Source organism: Agelaius phoeniceus, chromosome 30, assembly GCF_051311805.1.
Source record: "Agelaius phoeniceus isolate bAgePho1 chromosome 30, bAgePho1.hap1, whole genome shotgun sequence".
Classification (NCBI taxonomy): Eukaryota; Metazoa; Chordata; class Aves; order Passeriformes; family Icteridae; genus Agelaius; species Agelaius phoeniceus.
The window spans coordinates 6,439,234-6,453,363 of NC_135294.1; the positions used below are offsets into that span (position 1 = coordinate 6,439,234).

Here is a 14,130-nt window from a genome sequence, read left to right on the forward strand (position 1 = left end):
AAAAATAACAATTTTCAGTTCATCTCTAATTGCTGCAGAGTGCCAGATTCACTATTTACCATGCTTCACCTTTATTTTGGGGTGAATTTCTTTTTCACCTCAGGGCAGTGTGCCCTACTTCTGCCAAGTGGTGTCAAATGAAATTTTCTTACAGAAAAGGCCTGAATTCCAAAGTTTTCCATAAATGTTCTTCTGTCGCGCCAGTCTGGCTGTTCGATGCTTGAAGTAGATGCACTTAAAAAGATATTTACACACTCCAGTGCAAATAAACAAGGGTGCTTCTAGAACACAGGTGGCTTGAAAACATCATTTATAACCATCTTTAACACTTCCTGAGGGCTTTGATCTCATCCCTGCCATTGTGGGAGGGCAGGGGCAGGAACAGCTGTGCCCAGGGAGGAAACGCACGGGGTTTGCCAAAGCTGCTCCACAAGAGCAGCAATCCCTGGAAAATCCAGCAGATCTTTGGATCCTCAATTCAGGACCTCCAAGTCTGGCACAGTCCTTGCCCTTGGCCTGCAGGAGGTAAATAAATAAATCCCTTTTATGATGGAAGTGCCACTGGCCACCATAAATTCTGCTCATTAATCAAATTGGCTAATTCACTTATAACACACAGCAGTCATGAATGCTCATTGGGGGGGTTTTCAACTGCCAAAATTGGCTGTTTCACCATTGAAAACCCGTTGGAAACGTAGCTTCTGCTGCCTCCCTGCCTGAGAGGAATGAGGGGTTTGTCTTTACAAACAAAAAAACCCCATTAATAGATAAAACCAGCACTGAGAAATGAGAGGAACAGTGAAGAAGATTCCACTGATTGGTGAATGGAAAAGGATATTTGCTTTTACAAATAAACTTTGGGTTTGCTGATAAATGGAATTGGATGTTAAAGATGAAAGAAACAATGGGGAAGAAAAACCCCTAAATTCTGTAAGAATTAAAAATTAAAAGGGAGGGTTGTGCATCAGAGGGGAATCTTTGGCATCAGGTGTTCTGGGGAGTCTGAACCTCTCAGGTACCTCAGAAATGGGGACAGAGAGAAGGGAAATGTGGCTGGAAATTGGGATATGAAAAGGGAGGCTGCATCCTCCAAAAATGGGAGAGACCCCAGGGGATGCCCCATGGCCTCTGCATTTATTGGAATAAAGCAAAAGGACTCCTCTGTCTCCTTTTTGGACATAAACCTCTGCTGTTCTTGGGTTGATTTTCCTAACAAGAATTAAAAATTAAAGGGAGGGTTACACATTAGAGGGGAATCCTTGGGATCAGGTGTTCTTGGGAGTCTGAACCTCTCAAGTACCTCAGAAATGGGGGAAGAGAGAAGGGAAATGTGGCTGGAAATTGGGATAAAAAGGGAGGCTGCATCCTCCAAAACTTGGAGACACCCCAGGGGATGCCCCACGGCCTCTGCCTTTATTCCAGTAAATTCAAATGGCTCCTGTGTGTCCTGTTTGGACGTGACCCTCTGCTGTCTGTGGGGTGGTTTTGCTGATGCTGTGCATGCCCAGTGAGCTGTGGCTCTTTTGGCAGAGTCCTTCCAGGTGGTGGTCAGGGGGAACGGATTCCGGCACGCGCGCAACGTGGACAGGGTGCTCTGCAGCTTCAGGATCAACGACACCCTCACCCTCAGTAAGGAGCACAAACCCCCTGCCCGGGCTCCCCCCTGCTTCCCCTGTGACCCCAGGGCTGGGAGAGCAGGGGTGCAGAATGAGGAGATGTCCATGGGCAGGGGCAACGGGGGTGGTTTGTAAAAGGGAGCCCGAGCTGGGCTCTGAGCAGGGGGACCAGGTGTGGTTCTGTCCTCACCTGAAATCTGGGGTGCTCAGAGCATCCCCCAGTGCCTGGCTGGGGTGCTCATAAGGGGAAATCAGGTGTGGTTTTACTCTCACCTGAAATTTGGGGTGCTCAGAGCATCCCCCAGTGCCTGGCTGGGGTGCTCAGAGGGGAATCAGGTGTGGTTCTGTCCTCACCTGAAGTGGTTTTACTCTCACCTGAAATCTGGGGTGCTCATAAGAGGAAATCAGGTGTGGTTCTCTCCCCTCACCTGTGTTTTAGGGTGCTCAGAAGGGGCATCAGGTGTGGTTTTACTCTCACCTGAAATTTGGGGTGCTCAGAGCATCCCTCAGTGCCTGACTGGGGTGCTCAGAGGGGGATCAGGTGTGATTCTCCCTCACCTGTGTTTTGGGGTGCTCAGAGGGGGATCAGGTGTGGTTTTACTCTCACCTGAAATCTGGGGTGCTCATAAGGGGAAATCAGGTGTGTTTGTCCCCTCCCCTGTGTTTTGGGGTGCTCACAGGTGTGGTTCTCTCCCCTCCCTGTGTTTTGGGGTGCTCACAGGTGTGGTTCTCCCCTCCCTGTGTTTTGGGGTGCTCACAGGTGCATTTCTCCCCTCCCCTGTGTTTTGGGGTGCTCACAGGTGCATTTCTCCCCTCCCCTGTGTTTTGGGGTGCTCACAGGTGTGGTTCTCTCCCCTCCCCTGTGTTTTGGGGTGCTCACAGGTGTGGTTCTCTCCCCTCCCTGTGTTTTGGGGTGCTCACAGGTGTGGTTCTCTCCCCTCCCCTGTGTTTTGGGGTGCTCGGCTGAGGTTCTCTCCACTCCCTGTGTTTTGGGGTGCTCAGTGCCCCGCTCCTGCAGCTCTGCTGAGCAGGGTATTCCCGTCCTGGGATTTGCTCAGCACATTCCCGGTTGCTTTGGGGAAGCCCCTGCTCAGTGTGGGATAAATGCATTCATGAGCTCTGGAACGTGGAGATCTCAAGGCTCGGGTGCGTTTTGAGCCCCTGGGTAAAGCGTTCTTTGCTGGGGCAAAGGCTGGAAATGAAACAGAAATAAATGTACAGTGGATGCTGTAAAGAATTCCTGCTTGCTCCTACAGCAGCGCGTTCCAAGGACCATCGTGATCGATAAATATTTCATTTAGCAGCCCCTTGGTAGGTGGGGCAGGGAACGAGGGACGGTTTTGGCTCATCTGAGGTGACACAGCTCAAACCCTGTCCCTGAGAGAGCCGAACCGGGATTTTATGGAAACCTCCTGGAGGCTGGAAAGCTCAGCTGCCTTTGTTTGCCTCAAAGCTCTGATTGCATCAGGGAGGGAGGTATTTTTAAAGATAACACTGAGCCAACAGTTCCTGAAACCTTAAATTATCCCAGATGAGGTGCAGTGAGCAGGGCTGGGACGTGCTGAGGTTAAAGGCATGAGCTAATGGGGTTTTATTGGGATTATTGGCAGGGAAAAGGGGCAGGTGAGAGAGCAGAGACTCAGAATGTTCAGAGCTAAGGGATAGAGAATAAAAGGGACCATCTGCAGAAAGCGTGAGGGAAATTTGGCCGAGCAGAGCAGCGAGCAGAGGCGTGATCAGCAGCAGGGCTGGAGCTGCTGCACTCCCTGCCTGCTTCCCCAAGCCCATCCCATCCCTTTTTCCCTTTTTCCCTTTTTCCCTTTTTCCCTTTTTCCCTTTTTCCCTTTTTTCCTTTTCCCCCTTTCCTTTTCCTTTCCCCTTTTCCTTTCCCCTTTTCCTTTCCCCTTTTCCTTTCCCTTTCCCTTTCCCTTTCCCTTTCCCTTTCCCTTTCCTTTTCTTTCCCTTTCCCTTCCCTTTTTCCCCTTTGTTTTGTTTGGTTTTGTTGCTGCTTTTTGAGGGGTTTTTTTTTTGTTTGAGGCTTGCTCTCAAAGCATCCTGCATACATTGAAACTTTTTTTTTTATTACGATGGTGAGGAAATATTCCAAGTCCTGCCTTGCCAGGAGGTCCCACCCCTGCTAATGGCAGGAGGAATTATTCCCTCTCGCTGGCAAGAATGGATTTGCCAGGCTGCCCTGGGCTGCCCAGGTGCAGGAGCACTGAGGACAGGACTGCAGGAGTCTGAGGTACCTGCACAGAGCCCAGGGGTGTTTTTGGGGAGGTTGGACCCTCCTGCACTCTGCTCAGACCCAGGACTGCCCAGTTTGGGTCATCTGGGGGGGTTTTACAGCAGAGCAGGGGATGAGAATTCTGCTTTGTTTGCTTCCCCTGGGTGAGTTTTCAGGCAGGAGTCAGATGGGCCAGAGTTATGCAAACCGAATGGATGCTCCTTTGTTTGGAGCACGGCTCATTTTTGTGGCGAGGCACAAAACATCCCCCAAACAAACTGATCTGTGCCTGCAGCCAGCCTGGAGCTCAGCCAGGGCTGATAGAGCCTCCAGAGAGGCCGATGGCAGCGGGCAGGCACAGAAAGAGAAACAAAAACCTGAGGGAGCTGAGTGAAAGGCCTGGCAGGGTGAAGCAGCTTTTGTTTTGTGGGTGCTGGCAGGGAGCAGATTTGGCCTCCTCTCCTCAGCAAAGGGAAAACAAGACACTGATCTTCATTTTCTTGGCATGTGCGCGCCGAGACAACGTGATAAATTCATGATATGCTCATAAATCAGGGTGAGGACAGCCCAGGGGGAGCAACGTGCCAGCACAGCACACCCAGAGAGCTGGGAAATGGCTGGGCAGCCACTGGGGTGCCCCAGTGTCCCCAGTGTCCCCAGTGTCCCCGAGCTCTGCCTGCAGAGCAGGAGCATCACCCAGGGCTCCTCAGCCCTCTGGGCAGTTTCTCTCATCATTTTTACAGCAGTGTGATTCAGGCTGCAGGGTTTAACTGAGCTTCAGAGGCTTCTGCCTTGAAATGCAGCATTTTCCGTAATATACAGATATCCCAACTGCTGTAATGTACAGATATCCTAAGGTACAGATATCCTAATGTACCTATATCCTAATTTCTGTAATGTACAGATATCCTAATATAAGATACCCTAATGCACCTATATCCTAATTTCTGTAATGTACATATATCCTAAGGTACAGATATCCTAATGTACCTATACCCTAATTTACCTAGATCCTAATTTCTGTAATGTACAGATATCCTAATGCACCTATATCCTAACTTCTATCATGTACATATATCCTAATATCCCTAATATCCTAACACCCCTATATCCTAATTTCTAATGTACAGATATCCTGATTTACCTACATCCTAATGTACCTCTATCCTAACTTCTGTAATGTACAGATATCCTAATGTCCTCATCCCCCATCCCATTTATGCCCCAATGGCAAGGAAAACCCTCATTTAAAGTGGCTCTTTGAGGCCTGTGCGGGTGGTTTGGCACTAACCCCCCTCTCTCCCCTCTGCAGATGAGAAGCCTTTCGTGGTGGAGGACACCTACCTGCTGTGCCCAGCACCTGTGCTCAGGGATGTTGGCATGTAGGTTCTTGCTGCCCTGATATTCACCCTGCCATGGGGACATGGGGCTGGGTCTCCTCCTTGTGCTCTGTTTTTCTCCTTGGATCCCATTTGGATCCCATCCTCTTGTGTTCTGTACCCTGCCCATGTGGAGATGGGGCTGGGTCTCCTCCCTGAATTCTGTTTTTCTCCTTGGATCCCATTTGGATCCCATCCTCTCCTGTTCTGTACCCTGTCCATGGGGACATGGGGCTGGGTCTCCTCCCCGAGTTCTGTTTTTCTCTCTGGTTTTGTTTTCTCTTTTCTCTCCAAGCTGCCATCCTCCTGTGCCCATGGGGAGATGGGGCTGGGTCTCCTCCCTGGGCTCCGATTTTCTCTAATTTGGATCCCATTTGGATCCTCCCGTGCTCAGTGCCAGCTGAACACCCTGCCCATGGGGAGATGGGGCTGGGTCTCCTCTCTGAATTCTGATTTTCTCTAATTTGGATCCCATTTGGATCCTCCCGTGCTCAGTGCCAGCTGAACACCCTGCCCATGGGGAGATGGGGCTGGGTCTCCTCCCTGGGCTCCGTTTTTCTCTAATTTGGATCCCATTTGGATCCTCCCGTGCTCAGTGCCAGCTGTGCTCTGCAGCACTGGGAATGATCTGCACAGGAGGATTGCTGAGCAGCCAGGGCATCAGACAGAGGGCTGGGCAGGAGCTGCCCTGAGCTGCTTCTGGCTTTTTCCAGGGAAGCAGCTCTCCAAGTGAGCATGAACGATGGGCTGAGCTTCATCTCCAGCTCTGTCATCATCTCCAGCACGCACTGTGTGAGTTGTGGTCCCTGAAATGCTCCTGGGGGTGCTGGGGTTTAACTCAGAGGGGACTTTGAACGTGTGGCAATGGGACATTTTGGGTGTCTCGTGTCCCACAATGTGGCCAAGCCTTCAGGGAACACCTCAGGCTCCAGGTCTGGGCTGGGACAGGCTTGGGAAGGCTGGGCTAGGGCAGAGTTCCAGAATAAAGCTGGGATTTATTCAAAGCATCTCCTCCATGGATCCACCTTGGGCAGCACAAGAGCCCAGCCAGGGCTGCACCCAAGATGAACCAAAATGGTCCCAAAATGAACCCAAGATGAACCAAAATGGTCCCAAAATGAACCCAAGATGAACCAAAATGGGCACAAAATGAACCCAAGATGACCCAAAATGAACCCAAGATGAACCAAAATGGTCCCAAAATGAACCCAAGATGAACCAAAATGGTCACAAAATTCAGGACAGGTCACAAGGTCTGTCACTTTTATAAGTTCTGCTCCATTTACATCTTGGAGTTCATTGCCCAATTACAACTTTAGGTTATTACCAAGCCCCATCCTGCTTGGTTTTCTCTCTTCAGCCCACTTTGTCTGTGCTCTTGGGCAAAGATCAGCTTGTCTTGGTCCAGGTGCTCCAGAAATTTCTTCTGCACCAATGCCAGGGGTGTCACGGGTGTCCCAGGGATATCAGGGGTGTCCCAGGGGTGTCCCAGGGGTGTCACACACTGTGCTCTCTGTGTTCTCCCCAGTCTGATGGGACCATCCTGGCCATTGCCTTGCTGATCCTCTTCCTCCTGCTGGCCTTGGCTCTGCTCTGGTGGTTCTGGCCCCTCTGCTGCACCGTGGTAAGTGGCACAAATCACCAAACACCACTTCAGTAAATGGAGTGAGGTGGGGGAGGCAGAGTTTTCCACAGGGCTGATCCCAGGATTTCTGGCTCTGCTTTGGCTTCTCTCCATCACGGATCAGACCCTTGTAGCCAACACCCAAACCTTGTCAGGAGCCTTTTGGCCTCGTGTTTTGGTCACAGCATGGAAATGGTTGGCAGGAATGTGTTCCCATTGCCTGGTTTGGATTTTTTAAGCCACGATGGGGGCTCCTGCAGAAGGGCAGCACTGACCAGCCCACGCTGCAGTCCTGGTTCTGCCTTGGCTGCAAGGAAAACACTTTGCTGGGTGTCCAGGCTTTGCAAGATGAGCTGTGTTTCCTGCACTGCCGTGTCTGAAAAGCATTTTGAATGAGCATTGTCTTTCCTCCAAGCCCTTTCCCAAAATTTCAACAGCACAACCACAGAGTTAAAGCTTTAGAAGGGCAGAAGGAAATCAGGAGAAAAAGCAGGGGAGAAGGGAGGCAAGAGGGAAATGACGGGGCTGGGGATGAGCTCTTGTGTCCCGTGACTGCTGCGTGTCTGTCCCACCCTGAGCATCCCTGCTGGGCCCTGGCTCTGCCTTGCCCTGCAAGGATCTGGGCTCGTTTCTCCAGAGCTCACCACGCTCTGGGTTTGGGTCCTGTTTGTGCTGCAAATGTAGAACAAGAGCTGGGGGCACACAGGTGTCAGCAGGGCTGGAGCCTGGCTCTGTGTGGGACCTTTCAGAAGCTGCTTTTAGGGCTGCCCCAGTTTCTGGGTCACCATGGTTATTCCTGGTTTTAAATCCCAGACCTGGTGTGTAAATTTGCACCAGGTTGTGGCAAACAGTGCAGGGCAGAGCTCTGCAGCCACTCCGTGCTGTGTTATCCAGAACAAGGATGGAAACCTTGCAGGAAAAATCTCAATTGTCTATTTCTGTTCCTGGCTGAAAATGGGCATAAAATGCTCCTCTTCACAGTAGTTTGGCACCTCCATCCCAGGGTGAAAACCAGAATGGAAAAAAAATATTTATTTGGACTTTCAGAACAATAAATTTTTAAAAAGTTCTAAAATTGGCCAGAGGATTAGCAGCGTGGTAGGTTTATTTGCTCAGATTTATTTGGCACCTTCCCAGGGGAGCTGGGCCAGCTTTTTGTTGGCACATCTGCATGGAAGTGATGCAGATGTGCCCTGTGCAGACTGGGGTCTGGAGAACTGAGGGGATAGAGGGAAAATGCTCTCAGCGCTGCTGCTGGTTTAAATCTCTGTGAAGCAGAAAGACGAAGCCTGGTGAGAAAAAGGCATAAATAAAAGCATGGAGGGGATGTGGAGCTGCCAGTGTGAGGGCTCTGCTGCAGCAGAATCGTGTGAGGACAGTGCTCAGGTGACAGCCCTGAGTGTGGAAAGCAGCCCAGATAAGCAAGGTGGGTGCAGCACAGAGAGGGAGTCTCTGCTCCACTTTAAAAGCTTAATATTTTCCAGATTTAAATTCTCCACTTGAAGGGTTTGCTGTAGATAAAAGCTTTTCCTCACTCCCCTCTCTACCTCCCACATTCCCTCCCAGCAAGGTTTGTTAGTGGGGATTATCTCACTGAGATGTTTCCAGTGCAGCCAAACACTTCCCTGGAAGCGTTTCATTCCGAGATTTTCATTCCAAGAGGCTGCAGGGAATCTCTTCCACCTCTCTGGGAGGGGTTCCTGAGTGTTTGGCAGAGGGTCAGCAGCCAGGACGGCTCCCTGTGCTCTGCTCACCCCAAAATGATAAAATCAAAGATAAACCCTGGATTATCGAAGATAAACCCCGTGGGCCCTCGAGCAGCCATCAACAAAGAGTGCATTAAAGCTCTACACTGCAAAAATGTAAGAATTTATGACTCCCTCCCCATTAACAGGCTAACCCATATTTAAATAGGAGAATTAATGCTAGGATGAGTAAGCAGGGTCCTCCCTCTACTCAAGCTTACATCCGTCCATTATTAACAAATCATGACAAATCCAGCAAGCAGAGTATTAAATATCGTGTTAACCCGACAGAGGAGCCTCCATTGAGAGAGATTCAAACCTGTGAAAGGAGCTAGGCAAACCCTGCAGGGGTGCCCAGCCTGGCAGGGTGGGCAGAGGGAGCTCTTGGGAAGATTTTTATTCCAGGAGGCTGCAGGGAATCTCTTGCACCCCTCGGGGAGGGCAGGGGGTCAGCAGCCAGGACGGCTCCCCGTGCTCTGCTCACCCCAAAATTCTGTAAAATCAAAGATAAACCCTGGAGGGGTGCCCGGCCTGGCAGGGGTGGGCAGAGGGAGCTCTTGGGAAGATTTTATTCCCAACATCTCTTGCACCCCTCGGGGAGGGCACCCTGTGCGTTTGGCAGGGGATCAGCAGCCAGGATGCTGCAAAGCTGCTCCTGGCAGAGGAATCAGAACCCAGGGATCTCTGTGAGGAATCCCCATCCCTTACAGGGTCCCTGCCATTTTACAGCCCTGCAGAGCCTGTGCATTCCCTCCCCTTCCCCTCCACCTCTTTAGCCATGTGCTCTGCTCCCTGTGCTCTGCTCACCCCAAAACTCTGTGAAATCAAAGACAAACCCTGCAGGGGTGCCCAGCCTGGCAGGGTGGCAGAGGAGCCCAGCAGAGCTGTGGCACAGGGGGCAATGCAGGGCTGCCAGGGTGAGCTGAGGGCACAGGAGCTGCCTTGCCCAGCAGCCCAGGGCTGCAGCCTCGGTGACCAAACCGCAGCGCCCGAGACAGCGCGCGGATCCCAGCCCGGGGACGGCTCCGCGGTGATCGGGGATGTGTCAGGGGAAAAAGGGGAAAAAACCACACCAGCCTCTTCCCTCGCCGAGCATAAATCTGTTTCTGAGCGACAAGCGCATTTCTGAAGCCTGAAATTCCTCTTGGCGTGCTCTTTAATTGAAGAGGAGTCGTTGCTGTCCAGCAGTTCTCCAGGAAAGAGCCCGAGCCAGCTCCATCCCTGGAGTGAATGGGCTGCAGTCAACAGGCTGGCCCTGGAGGTTCATCTGGAGCCCAGCATCTCCCTGGCAGCCAGCCATGGAGGAATGCTCTTTCCAAATGCATCCGAGTTCATTGGCCTCAGGAGGGCTCTGGGATGAGGCCTGGAACCCAGCACTCCGCTTTACAGTAGAGGCAATTGTTGCTTAGCAGATCAGGACAACAACAGCTCCCTGCCGGGCCTGGTGCAGCAGCACAGGCACCATTCCCCTGGATACCTGTGCAGGATGTTACAGGGAGCAGCAGGAACCTCTCCAAAGGCTGTGGGAGGCTCACTGGAGAACGGAAAACAAAGGAACCAATTCTGCTGTGCACGACTGCCCAGCACTGATGGCGAGAAGGAGAGGAGTGCACAGACCCCAGCAGCGCCCACAAGCTTCCAGTAGATCCCAGCATGGTCCCAGAAGCTTCCAGTAGATCCCAGCATGGTCCAGCAGATCCCACAAGCTTCCAGTAGATCCCAGCATGGTCCAGCAGCGCCCACAAGCTTCCAGTAGATCCCAGTATGGCCCAGCAGGTCCTAGCAAATCCCAGCAGATCCCTTTACTGGGATGCTCTCCCTTTACTGGGATGCTCTCTCCCTTTAATGGGATGGTTTCTCCCTTTACTGGGATGTTCTCTCCCTTTACTGGGATGTTCTCTCCCTTTACTGGGATGCTCTCCCTTTACTGGGATGCTCTCTCCCTTTACTGGGATGTTCTCTCCCTTATTAACTGGGATGCTCTCCCTTTACTGGGATGTTCTCTCCCTTTACTGGGATTTTCTCTCCCTTTACTGGGATTTTCTCTCCCTTTAATGGGATGTTCTCTCCTTACTGGGATGCTCTCTCCCTTTACTGGGATGCTCTCTCCCTTTACTGGGATGCTCTCTCCCTTTACTGGGATGCTCTCTCTTTACTGGGATGCTCTCTGCCTTTACTGGGATGCTCTCCCTTTACTGGGATGTTCTCTCCCTTTACTGGGATGTTCTCCCCCTTTACTGGGAAGCTCTTTCCCTTTACTGGGATGCTCTCCCTTTACTGGGATTTTCTCTCCCTTTACTGGGATTTTCTCTCCCTTTACTGGGATGCTCTCTCCCTTTACTGGGATGTTCTCCCCCTTTACTGGGATGTTCTCCCTTTACTGGGATGCTCTTTCCCTTTACTGGGATGCTCTCCCTTATTTACTGGGATGCTCTCCCTTTACTGGGATGGTTTCTCCCTTTACTGGGATTTTCTCTCCCTTTACTGGGATGCTCTCTCCCTTTACTGGGATGTTCTCTCCCTTTACTGGGGTGTTCTCTCCCTTTACTGGGATGATGCTCACCCTCCCACCTCCTCCAAGTTTGATTTTTTCCCTCCCTTCTGCAGCCATCCAGGGTGGCCTGAGGGGCTGGGCTGGGTTCTTTGCCCACAGAATCTGCCCCACCTCGCTCATTTTCATACTCCGGTGATTTTAAAGGCAGGGGTGTGGCTGGCCGATAAATGAGGTGCTGGTATTTGAGCATCCAACAGCAGCTTTTAACTTTAACGCTGTTTTCTGGAAGTGAGCTTGGAAGAACCCAGCAATCTGTTTGGCTCCCTGCGCTGCAGCTGACCAGAAGTTTTGGAAGCAAAAAGCTGGATGGAGAAAATGCAGAAAATATAGATTAAAACCACATGGCTGAAGAGGTGGAGGAGAAGGGGAGGAAATGCACAGGCTCTGCAGAGCTGTAAAATGGCAGGGACCCTGTGAGGGATGGAGATTCCTCACAGAGATCCCTGGGTTCTGATGCTCTGGGGAGAAGGGAGAACAGCATCACCCCACCAGAAAACTCCCCAGGGAATTTAAATCTGGAGTCAGTGAGTAAGACCAAGGGCTCCAGGTGTCCACCGTGGTTCTCCATTGCCCAGAAAAAGGATTTCATTCCTATAAAATTTCATTTCTCTAAAATTCAATTTCTCTAAAATTTCATTTCTATCTTAAGGAGAAGATTGTGGTTTTATTGCAGCTGAAGAAATGGGGACAGGCCCCTGCTTGTGTTAGCTTTAAATTCCCCAGAGAATTTAAATCTGGAGTCACTGAGTGAGGGCAAGGGCTCCAGGTGGCCACCGTGGCTCTGCATTGCCCAGAAAAGGGATTTCATTTCTCTAAGATTTCATTTCTCTAAAATTTCCTTTCTCTGGGATTTCATTTCTCTAAGATTTCATTTCTCTAAAATTTCATTTCTCTAAGATTTCATTTCTCTGGGATTTCATTTCTCTGGGATTTCATTTCTCTAAGATTTCATTTCTCTGGGATTTCATTTCTCTAAGATTTCATTTCCCTAAAAATGTCATTTCTGTCTCTAAGGAGAAGATTGTGTTTTATTGCAGCTGAAGAAATGGGGACAGGCCCCTGCTTGTGTTAGCTTTGAAGTGTGGAGCAGATCTCCAAGGAGAAGACACAGAAGATAGGACAGAAATAAAAAGGAAATGTTCCTTTGCCCAGCTCATAGCTCAAATATGAGGCAGTCACAGGACTGAGAGGTCAAAACTATAAATACGTAAGGGGGGGAAAAATAAGGGAATTAGTCAGATGGATCGTGGTTAATGCTATTAAAAATCCTTGTTTATTGAGACAGCAAGAATATATATTCGGTGTTTTCCAGAGGAGTGAAGGGAATTAAGGACAAAAACAAACTGCCCAGTTAACAGCATGCTTCCAAACTCCAGTCCTAATTAGAGGCAAAGTCCTTTATTTCTTATTTTGTACTGTTTGCTTGGTTTTAAACGATGATCTGTCCCATCCCAGAGCAGATATCTCCTCTGACAGGAACCACATTGCCCCAATTTATCATCCGAAACCCCAGGGACAGTCACTGTGGGATTGCTGGACACTCAGGGCTGGTGGAGAGCACAGAAAACACCCCAGACACATTCCTGGAGTCTGCAAAACCCGGGCTCAGCCTCTGCTTTCCTGTGCCTGAGCGGCCACAGGAATCTCAGGGCAGCAGGAAATTCAGGAAATTCGCCCTTCCCAAAGGTTTTAACCTCCCTGGAGGTGGCTGGTGGCGCTGCTGTGCTCTGCCACGGGGTTATCCAGCTCTGGGAGCCCCAAAACGAGGGTCTGAATGGCCCAGAATGAGGATCTCAGTGCCCCAAAATGAGGGTCTGAATGGCCCAGAATGAGGGTCTCAGTGCCCCAAAACGAGGGTCTGAATGGCCCAGAATGAGAGTCTCAGTGTCCCAAAATTAGGAGCTCAGTGTGAGCCCCAAAATGAAGGTTTCAGTGTCCCAAAAATGAGGATCTCAGTGTCCCAAAATGAGGGATTCTGAGCCCCAAAACGAGGAGCCCCAAAATGAAGGTTTCAGTGTCCCAAAATGAGGGTCTCAGTGCCCCAAAAATGAGAGTCTCACTGTCCCAAAATTAGGGTGTCAGTGCCCCAAAATGAGGGTCTTGGTACCCCAAACTGAGGGCCTCAAGAGCCCCAAACTGAGGGTCTCAAGTGCCCCAAAATGAAGGTCTCAGTGTCCCCAAAATGAAGGTTTCTGAGCCCCAAAATGAAGGTTTCTGAGCCCCAAATGAGTGTCTCAGTGCCTCAGAGTGAGGATTTCATGCCCCCAGAGCTGGAGCTGTCAGAACCCAGAGGGAGAAGGAAAAGCTTTGTGCTGTTTGAAGGCCCGGGCAGCGAGTCAGAAATGAGATTTTTTTGGGGGGGTAAGATTTGAACTTCAGCGAGTCAGAAATGAGAATTTCTCTATTTTTTTTGGTAAGATTTGAACTTTGAGAGGTCATAGATGCTCAAAAGCACGGGAGACTGAACTCCCCCATCTGTAGCCTCGTCCAAATTCACCAACCCTGCTGCCAATTCGGGCAGCTCAGTTGCTCTCAGAAGTGCAAAGCACCCAAAAATGGGAGGAATGTGGTTTTTTCCCCCCTTTTGGCCTGGGATAGCAAACACTTGATCTGTTTAGAGAAATCAGCCAGTCTGTGTGTACGTGTGTGCCTATGGGGAGGAATGCAAATGTATGGAAATCAGCCACGGCCTCGCTTCCAAGTGTGGGATCTGCACTGGTGCTGGCTCAGAAATTGTGCTTGGATGCTCAGCTGGACCAAAACTGGATGGTTTATTCTGATTTTTAACCCCATATCATTTTGAGTAACTTTCACAGTTTTCATTGGTTTTGGTCATTTTCATAGCTTTCATCGTTTTTGGTCATTGTCATGGTCTTCATCGTTTTTGGTCATTGGCACAGTTTTTATCATTTTGTGTCATTTTCACAGTTTTCATTGGTTTTGGTAGTTTCAATAGTTTTCATCATTTTGGTCATTGTCACTGTT

General features: G+C 50.3%; 1 protein-coding gene across 3 annotated transcripts in view; it reads left to right on the plus strand.

The window, feature by feature from the left end:
• ANTXR1 (ANTXR cell adhesion molecule 1) overlaps positions 1–14,130 on the plus strand; it is a 46,551-nt gene that overhangs the window by 19,448 nt on the left and 12,973 nt on the right. For all 3 annotated transcript variants that reach the window (XM_077191662.1, XM_054650665.2, XM_077191661.1), the window contains exons 10-13: positions 1,531–1,629; positions 5,156–5,225; positions 5,936–6,014; positions 6,751–6,846. In XM_077191662.1, the coding sequence (XP_077047777.1) occupies positions 1,531–1,629; positions 5,156–5,225; positions 5,936–6,014; positions 6,751–6,846 (344 nt within the window). The remainder of the gene's footprint in view (positions 1–1,530; positions 1,630–5,155; positions 5,226–5,935; positions 6,015–6,750; positions 6,847–14,130) is intronic.